The 15409-nt window shown below is 32.8% G+C and overlaps 1 protein-coding gene across 1 annotated transcript in view; it reads right to left on the bottom strand.

Moving 5' to 3' along the window:
* The window catches only part of LOC139484539 (centriole and centriolar satellite protein OFD1-like), a 43028-nt gene that overhangs the window by 17215 nt on the left and 10404 nt on the right, over positions 1–15409 (bottom strand). The window contains exons 5-17 of the mRNA XM_071268268.1: positions 14893–15000; positions 14471–14613; positions 13633–13722; positions 11573–11656; positions 11145–11251; positions 10811–10930; positions 9842–9915; positions 8544–8635; positions 5442–5519; positions 4895–4962; positions 4469–4512; positions 3532–3683; positions 907–1018 (exon numbers count right to left, since the gene is read on the bottom strand). Of these exons, the coding sequence (XP_071124369.1) occupies positions 907–1018; positions 3532–3683; positions 4469–4512; positions 4895–4962; positions 5442–5519; positions 8544–8635; positions 9842–9915; positions 10811–10930; positions 11145–11251; positions 11573–11656; positions 13633–13722; positions 14471–14613; positions 14893–15000 (1272 nt within the window). The remainder of the gene's footprint in view (positions 1–906; positions 1019–3531; positions 3684–4468; positions 4513–4894; positions 4963–5441; positions 5520–8543; positions 8636–9841; positions 9916–10810; positions 10931–11144; positions 11252–11572; positions 11657–13632; positions 13723–14470; positions 14614–14892; positions 15001–15409) is intronic.

Below are 15409 nucleotides of genomic sequence, written 5' to 3'. Positions count from 1 at the left end.
TGGAGCAATTTTGCTTTTAATAATTATTTTCTAATCCATTAATTCACTGACCAATTCATATTCCAAGCCACTGTCAAATGACGATTCCGTAGTTGAGTCGAGATCGTCATTGTACACACGAGTTCTCGGACTAAACTTGCCACCCGCTGACTGATACTTCGCAACACGCTAAGAGTGAAACAACAGCAGGGGTCCAGTTGTGTCCAGTTTATTCTCGGACTTTATCGTTGTTAAATAGCTTACGGAAGTCTTCAGGAGCATCCGAATCAAATATATAGAGCCTCTAAAGGGAAACCAGCAATCGAAAGCCATTGACCTTGTCGTGTAGCATGACTTCCTAATCCAGTGAAAGGCTTTACAACTTTAAAACTATTACTTAATTAAATAGTTTAGCTACAGAATGGCAGTCACGATAATTATTTGAGTAACGTACATTTAATTGATCTAAGGGAAAGTTCCTTTCTTGTCATTTTCGGCGATGGGGGCAGCGGACCAGTTTAACGTTTCTTTACATCATAAATCATTTGATCACTAAATACATAGACACAAGCATGCTAATTAGTTTGTAATAGCAACTCACCAGTTAATTTAACCTCAAATACCCTCGGGGATACTCTGTCATCCTGTGTTTGTTTAATGACATCATGCAAATAATTAAAAATCCTTTTTTGTTTTGATTGCTATCGATCGATTTTTACAGGCAATTTTTAAATACATATTTACTATCGAGCCTTCAAAAATCGTTCGGAATTCGGTGTTGACAGGGTTCGGGTTTTTCAGGTTAGATTAACGTTAATTGATAGGGAAATTTTGTGGGACTTTGAAAATTGTTCGGTTTAAACTGAAATTCGGTTTTATCAGGGTTCGGTTTACCCAGGTTTCACTGTATTACTTTTTTTTACTAACCTTGATGAGTAACTGTTAACTGTGATCTAAGATCCACTAGTTCCCTGTTCATTTCTTTAATAGTAATGGTTTGCTCTTCAAATCTTCTCACTAAGTCTCGGTTTCTGTCCATCTAGATAAAAAATACAATGAGTCATGCCATTTACCTTCTCTAAATATATTACACAGCATTACAATTTCCTTGACAAAACTGACTTACCTTCTCTAAATATATTACACAGCATTACAATTTCCTTGACAAAACTGACTTACCTTCTCTAAATATATTACACAGCATTACAATTTCCTTGACAAAACTGACTTTACCTTCTCTAAATATATTACACAGCATTACAATTTCCTTGACAAAACTGACTTTACCTTCTCTAAATATATTACACAGCATTACAATTTCCTTGACAAAACTGACTTTACCTTCTCTAAATATATTACACAGCATTACAATTTCCTTGACAAAACTGACTTTACCTTCTCTAAATATATTACACAGCATTACAATTTCCTTGACAAAACTGACTTTACCTTCTCTAAATATATTACACAGCATTACAATTTCCTTGACAAAACTGACTTTACCTTCTCTAAATATATTACACAGCATTACAATTTCCTTGACAAAACTGACTTTACCTTCTCTAAATATATTACACAGCATTACAATTTCCTAGACAAAACTGACTTTACCTTCTCTAAATATCTTACACAGCATTACAATTTCCTTGACAAAACTGACTTTACCTTCTCTAAATATATTACACAGCATTACAATTTCCTTGACAAAACTGACTTTACCTTCTCTAAATATATTACACAGCATTACAATTTCCTAGACAAAACTGACTTTACCTTCTCTAAATATATTACACAGCATTACAATTTCCTTGACAAAACTGACTTTACCTTCTCTAAATATATTACACAGCATTACAATTTCCTTGACAAAACTGACTTTACCTTCTCTAAATATATTACACAGCATTACAATTTCCTAGACAAAACTGACTTTACCTTCTCTAAATATATTACACAGCATTACAATTTCCTTGACAAAACTGACTTTACCTTCTCTAAATATATTACACAGCATTACAATTTCCTAGACAAAACTGACTTTACCTTCTCTAAATATATTACACAGCATTACAATTTCCTTGACAAAACTGACTTTACCTTCTCTAAATATATTACACAGCATTACAATTTCCTTGACAAAACTGACTTTACCTTCTCTAAATATATTACACAGCATTACGATTTCCTTGACAAAACTGACTTTACCTTCTCTAAATATATTACACAGCATTACAATTTCCTTGACAAAACTGACTTTACCTTCTCTAAATATATTACACAGCATTACAATTTCCTTGACAAAACTGACTTTACCTTCTCTAAATATATTACACAGCATTACAATTTCCTTGACAAAACTGACTTTACCTTCTCTAAATATATTACACAGCATTACGATTTCCTTGACAAAACTGACTTTACCTTCTCTAAATATATTACACAGCATTACGATTTCCTTGACAAAACTGACTTTACCTTCTCTAAATATATTACACAGCATTACAATTTCCTTGACAAAACTGACTGAGTATTAAAAAGTGTAAGGTTTATTTACTCTAAATTGTGTATTCACAGTACACAAGTAGCTTAAGATAGTCTTGCCTTATTGCTTTATGAAGGTTGGGAAATTACAAAAAAAAAAAAAATTGTAGAAAAAAAACACAATTTGAGTTGGAATAAACTTATATGGTATAAAATTAACGTTGAAGGATAAGTTTGGGCAAAACAAAATATCCAATTTTTAATTGAAAAAGTTTTTTGTGCAATAAAATTTCTTAAACCCTTTCCATATGAGTCCCGATTTACCAGGATTCACGCTTCAGACAGCTGATGATGAGTCCTGTTTTACCGGGATCGGAATACCTCTTTTATATTTCCCGCTCAAAACAGTGCAAACATGAGTAATCTTTCTTTGATGAATACCCGGATGAAAGTGTAAACATGGAGATCCGTTTGTTGGAAATTGGTCAAAATCAGAGGAAATTTACAAAATTTACGAGAATTTGAAATGAGGGAACATTTTTTTTGAAAGAATATGGAAGAATTGAAGCCAAACTAGTATACTTTTTTGACATAAAATGTGAGGAATAATTTTGTACAGCCTCATAAAATTTTTCAAAATTTTGCCGTTTTGGGTTAAAAAATTATGATTTGGGGTCAAAGAGCAGAATTTTGAGAATTTCACGTAGATAATGCTGAAAATTTGAAAATTTGAATATTTTATGAAGAAAAAATTATCAAAACATGAACAAAAACTGTGAACATGGTGTTACTGAATGAAATAAATACACAAATAACTACAAACAAGTTTTTATTGACATTTATTATGAAGATCTCCCACTTGAGCAATAGTAGCCAGGGAAGCCATCGTCTCAGAGTAGCTTCTGTCTGGGCAGCAATTGGTGATAGGGTTAAATAGTATTTTTGCCAGCAAGATTGCCAATGTGAACTGATATAGCATTCAATCAAACAAATGGATGCTTTGCCAGCAGCATTGATTACACATAACAAATGAGGGGTGTGAATCCAATAATGCTGATAATAGATCATTACCTCTTCTTGTAGTCGATTTTCTAGATGTGTTTTCTGACTTCCGGCTATAACTAGTTCTTGTCGTAAGTTTTCCCTCGCCTTCTCTAAATCTCTTTGTAACATTAATGTCTCTGGTGAAGGTCGTCTTAACTCCCGTAACAATTCTTCTTGTCCTAAACAACATATTAAATCATTATATACTGCAGCTGTGCTATTTGAGCAGTAAAATTGCATTGACTGTATATTCATATGTGATATACAGTCACTGACCGTATATCACCTTGTTTATGACGTTGACAATGCGTTTCCGTAGAGTTTTATTTATGACGTCAATAAAACATACAGGTTCGCGGAAATTTTACGTCGTCCGCTTCAAATTAAAAAATGATTGTTTTTACCCTAAATATTTCATTTAGAACACTTATAAGAGTTGCAGTATATAAAGAATAACCATACATTGTCTCGAAATATCAATCGGTTATTTGTACTCGGCTCGAAACAGGTAGAAATGCTCGGCACAGCCTCGCTTTCTACCTGTTTCTAAGCCTCGTACAAATAACATTGATATTTCGAGACAATGTATGGTTATTCTATATATAATATAAAACAAGAATGTACACATTGTCAATAGTGACATGCACAGAAAAACAGCATATTTAAACATTTATAAAGAACCCATGCAAATTTAGTTATTACCTGAGAAAAACCCTTCTTTGATGTCAAGTTTAACTGTGTCCTTGTTATTTACTGATTTTAAAACATTAAAATAGGAATTTCATGATGGATCAATTATGTTGTAAAGATGCTTTGAATATTACATTCAATTCCACTAAAGTGTTTAAGAAGAGATATAGATTTCAAGTAACGATTAAATGGTTCAATGCTGATTTTACACTTATATATATAAATCATTTCTTTTCCATAAGATAACTTTTTTAACAAATATACAAACACTTACGCCCTCTTTCTCTTTCATTCATATTTAAAACTTCAGCCAATCTCCTATAAATAGAATAATATTACTTAATATGCAACAAATGTAAATATATATCACCATTTATTATTATAAGACAGATATGTTTGACTTTTCCCAAACTATGCATTCTATTTCTGTTATCGAAAAACCCCAAATCCCTTCCGATAAGGTGACTTTGTTTGATTTATAATGCACTAATGGATTATTTTGAAATCAGCTTCCAATAGGTTAACGATTACACATAATGACAAATGATTGTAATAACTCACACAACATCTTGGGTTATGTCATATGGTCAGCTGTAAAGGTTAACGATTACACATAATGACAAATGATTGTTATAGCTCAAACAACATCTTGGGTTATGTCTTACGGTCAGCTGTATATGATATATAAGTAAATACATACGTCCTTAAAGTCTCCACTTCATTTCTGTTAACAACACTCTGTTCCTTCAATACTTTGTAGTCGGACATCTAAAACACAAATAGTTTGTATCAGTATTTTCTGACAATACTGTAGGTTATTCATTATTCATTTTTAAAAGGTTAAACAATGATTACAGTGTTTCAAAAAAAAACCACATATCATACAGGCTTGTATGCAGAATATGATGAAAAAAGTATCAATCCACAGGACAAGTTAAAAACAAGTAAATATTTTACAAACAGACAATGTCTGAAACAGTCTGTTTACTGTTTAATATACAGACCCCATGTCTAAACTTAGATTACAAGAATCTAACAACACTCTGTTTTACTGTCTTTTCTGATAAAAATTTCATCAGCCAATGAAATCCAACAAAACCAGAGGATCTCGAAATTCTTTGAAAATAGAAATTAGAACAGAGCGTTTTCAGATCCTTGTAAGTATTTATGGAGACAGGATCTGTATATAAATCAGATTGTGTCTGAAATATTGGCCACACTTAAAACAGCCCTATCTTTATACTTACATCTCTCAGTTTAGCATTAAGAACTTCATTTTGTCTTGTAGCTGACATATCTTTATGGCGTTCCTCGTGCAGCTGTGTCTGAAATAACAAGAGAATCAGTCATATATACCTTAATTTCACATTTTTTCATGTCCTTGTCTCTAATATTAACTTTACAGTATAGAATTTGATCATTTTTGAAGGCCACACATTGACCTATAGCTTGTAAAGTCCATGTCATTCAAACTCTGGTGGATAGTTTTCTAATTAATATACTACTAATATGTGTATGATTTCTTTTTCTGTATTTACATATCACTGTTTGAAGGGAGCTTATTAAAAAATATAATTATACCCCCGCTTTAAAAAAGGGGGGGTATACTGTTTTACCTCTGTCTGTCAGTCCGTCAGTCCGTCCGTCAGTTCATCCATCAGTCCGTCCGTCCATCAGTCCGTCAGTCAGTCCGTCCCATGAAACTTTCGTCACATTTTTCTCAGGAAATACACATCCACCCTTTCTGTAATTTGGTATCAACATTTATATATGTCAGCCATACCGTGTGATGCGTTTTCAGATTCATCACTTGACAACTTCCTGTTTACCGAACACTTGTCTGATTTTACACATGATAGCCAAGTTGAAAAATTTTTGACACATTTTTTCTCAGGAACTACAATACAAGGATTTCTGAAATTTGGTTTCAGGATTTATATAAGTCAGCTATACCGTGTGATGCGTTTTCAGATTCATCACTCAACAACTTCCTGTTTACCAAACACTTGTATGATTTTACACATGATAGCCAAGTTGAAAATTTTCGTCACATTTTTCTCAGGAACTACAATACAAGGATTTCTGAAATTTGGTTTCAGGATTTATACAAGTCAGCTATACCGTGTGATGCGTTTTCAGATTCATCACTCGACAACTTCCTGTTTACCAAACACTTGTATGATTTTACACTATTAATATTATCCACTTGCGGTGGGGGTATCATCAGTGAGCAGTAGCTCGCAGTTTCACTTGTTAGTGACAGATTAAACTCTCCAGTAGTAACAGTTCACTATTTAAGGCATAAGCCCAGTGGCATATTACACGCTCTGGGACCTACAACTAACTATCAGTCATATAAGTTCAATGGAATATGATTCTCTCTGGGACAAATAGTCCTTATAGTAGGAGGACTATAATGGCAAATTGTAACTTCTGGGTATACTCCTATAGTAGTGATATTAACCAAAAACCAAGCTGTATTACCAGTGAATTATGGCACACTATGGGACTAACAGTCCACTTGTGAGATAAACCAGTGAATTATGGCACACTATGGGACTAACAGTCCACTTGTGAGATAAACCAGTGAATTATGGCACACTATGGGACTAACAGTCCACTTGTGAGATAAACAAAGTTTATCAGATTTACATTTTAATAAAAGAACCTTAGTAAGGCCAACTAAAATTAATTAGTAGATTTTCATCCAAATTTTTGAAAAAAATGGGGCGGGTGGGAGGATTTTATTTTTTAAATTTTATTTCATAAGAAACCCTCTAGTGACGAGTTATTTATACCACAAGTGTAAAATAAGCTAATATATCATGTATATTGTATATACATATATAAGGAATGATATCGTTCATAAATTTTCAAACTCTTTAAAAATAAATATCTCTGATAGGCAACCACAATTGACTGTTTTACATGTAATTGCCACTTTACAAACCTATCTATAGTAAACATCAAAAACATGGAGAAAATTAATGCTCTCTTCAGTTGGACTATTCCTACACTAAATTTATTTTGCTTTCTAAGCGATGGTTTGAAGTTCCCATAAAATTAAGTAAACTTGTACAAATATATGTAATACAAGTATTATGAGTACAGAATTAAATGAAAACTCCAACAATGTTGAAAGTAATAGGGTTGGTGCTTAAACAACATGCAAATACAATTATGATGTAAAACATGAACTGAACCAAAAAGAAGTTGTTGTTTAATGACTATATTGAGGGTATTGGGACAGAGGGTGTTTGCTGTTTGTCAACACAAAACAACAGCCATGGGTATTAAAATTTAAGGAATTGCTATAATAGTTTGTCATCAATCTCACAAGTTCGTGTTGGTGTCAATTCCTTATAATTTCTATAATCCTGACATGTTTTTTGTACCAATGTGTTCAACGATTCGTGTGCTTTCGATATCATTGAATTCATAGTCCTGACACAAAGTCATTGTATAAATGATCATAAATAAAAAAAAAAAACGGTTTTCTAATGTGACATATCGCGATTTGCGTTCTTGGACACAGTGTTCAACTCGTATAAACCCGAATATTTCATGCCCTTCTCGTAAACTATCTCTATTCTCGGTACATGATGTTGACATCATAGAGCTGCAGAATATGTCGACTTAATCATTTTCGTTAGATTACTCGAAGAAATACAAAACCGAAATATGAAACAGGAAGTTTTGAATGAAACGAACATATCGATGTTTACCGGTAACGGACATGAGCAAAATCCGGAAATCGTAATTTTTCCAAAATAAAAAAAATCGGGGCGGGATGAAAATCTATCAATTAATTTTAATTGGCCTAATAGTGAGCACACTCACATACCCCACATTGTCATTGGAGAAATAAAATATGTGTAAGAAACAAAAATTGTATAAGAAACAAAAATTTAATCATAATATCCTGTCAATATGCACATCTAAATAGTTTGTCCTTATTATCTACAAAGTTTCATGAAATTATGTTGTGTGGTTTTAGAGGAGTTTCGATGACAAACTGTTGCAGAAGTACATTGATACAAATAAGTTCAAAGGGGCGTAACTCCTAGAAAAAAATTTGAATCATAATTTTCTGTCGATATGCACAACTACATAGAATGTCCTTATTATCTAAAAAGTTTTCGTGAAATTCTGTTGTGTGGTTTGAGAGGAGTTGCGATGACAAGAAACAGGACTGATGGACAGACTGACGGACGGACAGGTCAAAAACATTATACCCTCCGCAACCCGTTGCGTGGGGTATAATAAAAAGATTTACTATCAGAATAATAAAATTGAGAACGGAAATGGGGAATATATCATTAACTTTTTAGATTTTTCATTTCTTTTACCTCTAATTCATTAACTCGGAGTGTTTTATCCCTCAGCTGGTCTTTGATTTCTTGTATTTTGTCCTTTTCATCCCTCACACGCCTTTCCTCATCTACAAATGAAAGAAACGATAAATGAAAATAAGTATGGTGGATGTATGAAGGTTTATAACTATGTTCAACAAGAGACATTTCTCCATTGAACTGCAAGGTTTAACAAGCATTTCTTTTACTTTTTTTATAAATAAAAACAAGAATGTGTCCAAAGTACATGGATGCGCCACTCGCACTATCCGTTTCCATGTTCCATGGACCGTGAAATTGGGTAATAATCTAATTTGGCATTAAAATTAGAAAGATTATACTATAGGGAACATATGTTCTAAGTTTCAAGTTGATTGGACTTCAGCTTCATCAAAAACTACCTTGACCAAAAACTTTAACCTGAAACTCCCACTTTCATTTTCTATGTTCAGTGGACTGTGAAATTGGGTCAAAAGTCTAATTTGGCTTTAAAATTAGAAAGATCATATCATATGCAACAATTGTACTAAGTTTCAAGTTGATTGGACTTCAGCTTCATCAAAAACTACCTTGACCAAAAACTTTAACCTAAACGGATGCACAGACAAACGGACGAACGAACGAGAAAAACATAATGCCCCTCTACTATCATAGGTGGGGCATAAAAACATTCTCATCTTTTAAACACAACTGACTATAAATCTGTCGACAGATATAAACTTCCAATAAACTACTCAGGTCTACTGAAGCAAGGATGGATCGCCTCCACTTTTCCTATTTGTTAGAGATTATGCTGATACAACCAACTGATTAATGTCATTAATTTGATTAAAATATCACCAAACTGTATGTGAGATCACTAATAATGTTGGAGGGACATCAGCATTTCTATAATATCTGTTATAACAAGAATGTGTCCATAGTACACGGATGCCCCACTCGCACTATCATTTCCATGTTCAGTGGACCATGAAATTGGGGGGTAAAAACTTTAATTTGGCATTAAAATTAGTAAGATCATATCATAGGGAACATGTGTACTAAGTTTAAAGTTGATTGTACTTCAACTTCATCAAAAACTACCTTGACCAAAAACTTTAACCTGAAGCGGGTTGAACAGACGCACAGACGAAGGGACGCACAGACGGACAGATGGACACACAGACCAGAAAACATAATGTCTCTCTACTATCGTAGGTGGGGCATAGGTGGGGCCAAAAAATAGTTTGGGATACTTGACATATTGGTTTGTATCAACCAGTCAAAGTACTAACTGATATCTATGTGTTTTTTACCTTTGACTCTGGCTTCGCGTATTTCTATATTCTGGGCTCTTTCCATGTATTTAGCTTGTTCCTCTACCTTAAATCTAAAATAGAAACAAAGATTGATATCAAGCTTATCTATAAACAAAACAAAAGCTGAATAGCCAGCTTATCTATTATTAGAAAGCTGAATAGATAGCTCGTATATGAATAAAGATATTTTATGATTTCAGCAAAGAATAAACAATTATTTGTTCTGCTGATCTACAACTATACAGAATAGTATATTGTCTATATGAAACTCTGGTACCACTGTGTCCTTCTTATTGTAGATTTATATACAACTAAGAAGGTGTGGTATAATTGCCAATGAGACAACTCTCCACCACAGCCAAAATGACATGGAAGTCATTCCTTTACTTAAATGAATCAGTTTATGGCAAAACTTTATAAAAAGCAGATGAATAAGTATTTGATGGAAATTTCAAATAATACTTGATGGACATTTCAAATAAAACTTGAAAGACATTGTCTGTGCACTATACAGACAATGTCTTTATTTAACTTAAGTCCATTTTTAGACCATGGTATAAGATTATATTTTTTCAGTTTTCACATCTCAATTTATGCTAAATGGGACAACATTTGTATAAATCCAATAATCTTGTTTTCTTTATAGTGAGGGTTCTAACAGCTCCTTATAAAGGATACAACTCTTAGGTTTTTTGCAGTGCAGTCTTGATACACGTAATGTTTCAAACTTTTACTTTATAGTGAGGGTTCTAACAGCTCCTTATGAAGGATACAACGCTTAAGTTTTTTGCAGTGCAGTCTTGATAGACTTAATGTTTCAAAGTTTTACTTTAGGGATAAAGGTATTATGGTCTTAAATGTTGACTTACAACTCCTTTTTTATAACATAGCATTGTGGACTTATACAGAATACTCACTTTCTACTTATAGAAAACAAGTAAACCTACTTTCATATTGTAAACCTACTTTGTCATTTCATTTTTCAGCCTCTGTTCATGTTCAACCTCCATCTTTCTTACTTCCTGTTCTCGATGACGTATTCCTTCTTCTTTTGTTTTCACTCTGTCTTCATTTAATTTAGCCTCTCTGTTAAAAATGATAAATGGAAATGAAAATGATTTAAACAGTTTAAACAGCAAAACATGAAAGTCTTAGACACTATTTAGTAAGAAATCAGGTGTATGATGTAATCTTTCTCTGAGCATAACTATGGTTGTATATGACCTTTAATAACTGATCAGAATATAACAGAACAATGGTCCAGTAAGTGACTTGTAATCTTAAATCATATGAAACAAACCTATGATTGGTCTCATCTTCACGTTTGATTTCAGCCTCTCTTTTCCGTAATATTTCTATTTCATCCAGTAAAGACTGTCTCTGTGTGTATATCTCTCTATCATGCATCTGTACAAATAGATACAAGATATGGTATGAGTGCCAATCAGACAACTTTCCATCCAAGTCACAATTTGTAAAAGTAAACCATTATAGGTCAAAGTACAGTCTCACACTGAAACAGCATGCAAAAAATATGTGTTCTTTTTACGTGACGTCTTCAGGCACGGTCACCTTTTTTCTTGACGTCACAATAGGAATTTCAGAGGGAAAAAAGGCTCCTACTTTTGTAGATCTTATTCAGGCAGAGTTTTGCAATTTAAATGAAACATGATACTGATAAAATACTATCATAATTCATTATCAACTATTTAATTATCAATTATCTACCGTTTGTTCAGCTTGAATTCTTTCCATTGTATTCCTTTCCTTCAGAAGTAGTGCATCATTCTTCGTTTGAAACTGTCTCTCCAACTAAAATGAAAATAATATTCTAAAAAATTGAAAGGTACTGGTTTCAATTCTTGTAGCTTCCAGTTGAAATTTTGATCTAGGTTCTTAGTTTGACCATCTAAGTGTGTAATTAAGAAGTTTGTAAATCCAGAAATTATTGTGTGTCTGTATCATTGTGATAGTTGATCAATGGACAAAAGTGTGAGATTTAATCAATGCTATTTAAGGAAATGCTGTGTATAAATAATGATATAAAGTTTTACAGCACATATTTTGTAAGATATTTTCAGGAATATGAAGGTTTCAATTTGATGAAAGATGAGTTATTTCCCTTTGTCTCAATGTTGGAGATGTAACTGGTTGATTATCTAATTTGACGTGTCAAAATGAAACCTGGAAATAACTCTTGACCAATTGCATTGAGTGTAAGCTATATGTATTTGTGATATCAATTGATTTTGGATAAATATAGATTCTACCACTTCATTGAGTGTGATACGATATAAATTTTAAATTCTGCTCTAGAGAATGGATAACTATCGTATTGCACGAGATTTGGTGCAGTCAGGACTCTACTTCGTCAAAATTTCTCCCCATTTCGCCAGTTCATTTTCACAATCGTAGAAATGGAAGCCATTGTAGGGATGACACGCTGCCAATTTTGCTCTCGGCAACCGATAAATTTATCCACATTGCACCATTACGATCCTTATATGTCAGTTGTATTTTATAAGACAAATGTATCAACTAGCTAATGAGCATTAGTTAATGATCTTGTCTGCATTGATTTAACTTAAAACTATTGTCTGATCGGTTGTCAGGTGGAATTTTCGAAAATTCATAAACATTTAAAAAAATTCTAATTAAATATTTCCTGGAAGGGCAGACTAGATTTTTTTAGTGGTTGAAGACTATAAACCCTAGTTTTCATACACAAAAAGTTATAATTTTTCGAAGATATGCATTTTCATCATCCAACTTGAAAGACTGTCGTCAAGTACTTTCAGTAAAAAAATAGCTATTCGAACACACCTACTCTGTTATTATGATTCATTAGATAGGTATTTCACTTGACCCATATATTTCAACTTTTAGTACTGTGATTTTTTTATGTTATAAAGTCAACCTGTAGCTTTGATATATAAAAATGATAGAATCTGAAGCGAGACGATGTATGAAATATTCTTGCTTTGTACGATATCAAGACAAAATATTCAACTCAAACACGCCCGAACATAAAAAGGTGCACTCCATTTTCTCTTTTCGATACAATTGTTACCCATTTTTTGGAATTTTTTCTTGAGTCACATAATGGAAGGGCAGACACGAAAATTACTGAACTAATAGATTGATGTGTTTTCCGTCCGTGGTAAAAAAAAATTAAAAATCGGAGGTTATGCATTTTCTACATCCAACTTGAAAGATACCCATGTCGTCGACTTGATATCTAATTGTTCTGCTTAACTATGTACTGAATAAATTGAAAACTTATGCAAATGGTGTTTTCAAAATAAAACACTTCATAATTGAGAAGAAAATTGTTATTTTGTTTGTTTCTATTAACTTTTAAAAATTTTGACACTATAGTAAACATTACAGTAAGCATTTATCGCCTTCTCTAACAAAGAGCTTCGATTCTTTTGTTCTACTTCAACCTGGTTTCCGACTGGGTGGTGGAATCTGTTTCTCTAATGATTTTAGACAATATGAAGCACAATCTTAATCCCTTTTTCCCAAGGACTTGCAAAAAGATGTGTTCTTTCTTAGTGACGTCATCAGGGATTGTCGCCTTTTTTCATGTCATCACAATGGGAATTTCAGAGGAAAGCAAGAAAATTTGACATCATCATAGAATTTTGACCATTGAACAACTGAGATCAAACGAACCACATGTTGATTAAATAGATATAATCAACAGGTCAGGAAAGCGATAAATCGAGGAATACTTCATTAACCTTAATACAAACTTCTGTGTCATTATTAACATAACTACGTACTTCTCTCCTCATCTGTTCTAGTTCTCTCCTTGAGGTTTCTTTCTCTTCCATCTTTATCCTAGCTATCTCATTATCTTTCATTCTTGCCAGCTGAAGTAATAAAATAAAGTGTAGAATATAACTTAATGGTTACTCAGTGGAGAATTGGCAAGTCTTGAATATAGTTAGTCTTTTCTCCTGTATTGCAGATGATTGATACCATTTCTCAAGTTATCTCGTGGTAGTTAACTGAAGCTTTTCTTCAATAAAAACACAGTCAAAGTGAATTGTGACTTAACTTATTTGTAAGCAACAGATAACATTTACTGTTGATTTTTGTTGAAGTAGGTAACTAAAAAAATCTCTCTGACAGAAACACAGTCAAAGTGACTTGAATAGCTTGGCTTTGAGTACCGATAGGCAACAGGTTTTTACTCCAGGCAGTTAGGTCACATCTTTCTTATCATTACTCAGTGCATGTGCAGAAAACTCAATGTGACTTTTCTTTACCTGCTAAGTTAAGGGGTGTTTCTGACTCAAAGCAGGTATGTAACATACCATTTTCTAATTTTGTCTCAGAAAAAATCTTTACAGAATACATTTTTTTCTTCAGAGTACCCTTTATAAGGATGAGACACTTTTGGAATTTGTTTTTAAAGCTAATGTATCACATTTTGTTGCTTAGCGTATAAAAAGACTTAATTACTCTTAATTCTGACTAATTGCACACAGTGAAATGTTATTTTTATTTTTCCTCAATTGTTTTATTTGACATCTTTTTAGATAGTTCTAGTGAGAGAAATAAGTGAAGTTCAAACTATTTTTGAATGGAAGCATATGAATGATACAATATCCCTACCTCTAATTTGAGGTCTGTTCTGTATCTTTCCTCTAATTGTCTCTGAAATGACATCAGTCTGTCCTCTACAGCAGCAGAACTTGTTCTAAAGTGTTCATCTTTCTTGGAGGAGTAAAAATCATCTACACCATTTAGTCTCTCGTCTAAAAAAACATCATTTCAGAATATCAACATTGGATTGCAGAGATCATACATCTCATTTATACTGCAAGTTAAAAAATATATTTGAAGTAAATCAAGTGATTCTAGTGTGAGGGGATAAGGTTATATTAACAAAAGTTTTTTGTTTGTCTGTAAACATAAATACAGTATGCTTTGTCAGGTGTTAAAGTATACATAATGAAACAACTGAATTATTTGGTTTATATAAACAACTATCTCATATATAGCAGTAGAATAAGGGGGAGATAACTTCTACTTACCTAAAGACGATACTGCTGCAACTCTGATTAAATCTGTCTGCACACCTGTCTCATTGGACGCATTGGAATGAAGGGCAGATAACTCACACAATATCTGCCACAGAAATCCTATAAGAACAAACATTTTCAGATAAGATGAAAAATAAAATTGTGTTACTATACATGCTTATTTATAATATTTAAGGCATAAACTGAAACAACTGTTACTTAAATTGTATTCTCAGGTATGATTTGAACAATATAAAAATCATTAAATAAATGGGACACATATGGCTCTTTATATCATTATTGTAGTAACCAAATATTTTAGAGCCTTGGAGCAAAAAAGCACTTCTCTTTAAAATCTCACCGCTTCTCCCTATCAGTTTCAAGAAGAGAAGTCACTTCTTGATTTTGAAGTAGTGTGAGCTCTGGGCCCTCAGTGTTTACATCATTGAAAGGTGAGTGTGTCAGTTCCTCTTTGATCTACAGTAATGTAACTTGTTAAATCTTTGTTTCATTATTGACATTGCTGTAA

Source organism: Mytilus edulis, chromosome 8 (assembly GCF_963676685.1).
Source record: "Mytilus edulis chromosome 8, xbMytEdul2.2, whole genome shotgun sequence".
Classification (NCBI taxonomy): domain Eukaryota; kingdom Metazoa; phylum Mollusca; class Bivalvia; order Mytilida; family Mytilidae; genus Mytilus; species Mytilus edulis.
This window is presented reverse-complemented; position numbering and strand designations above follow the sequence as displayed.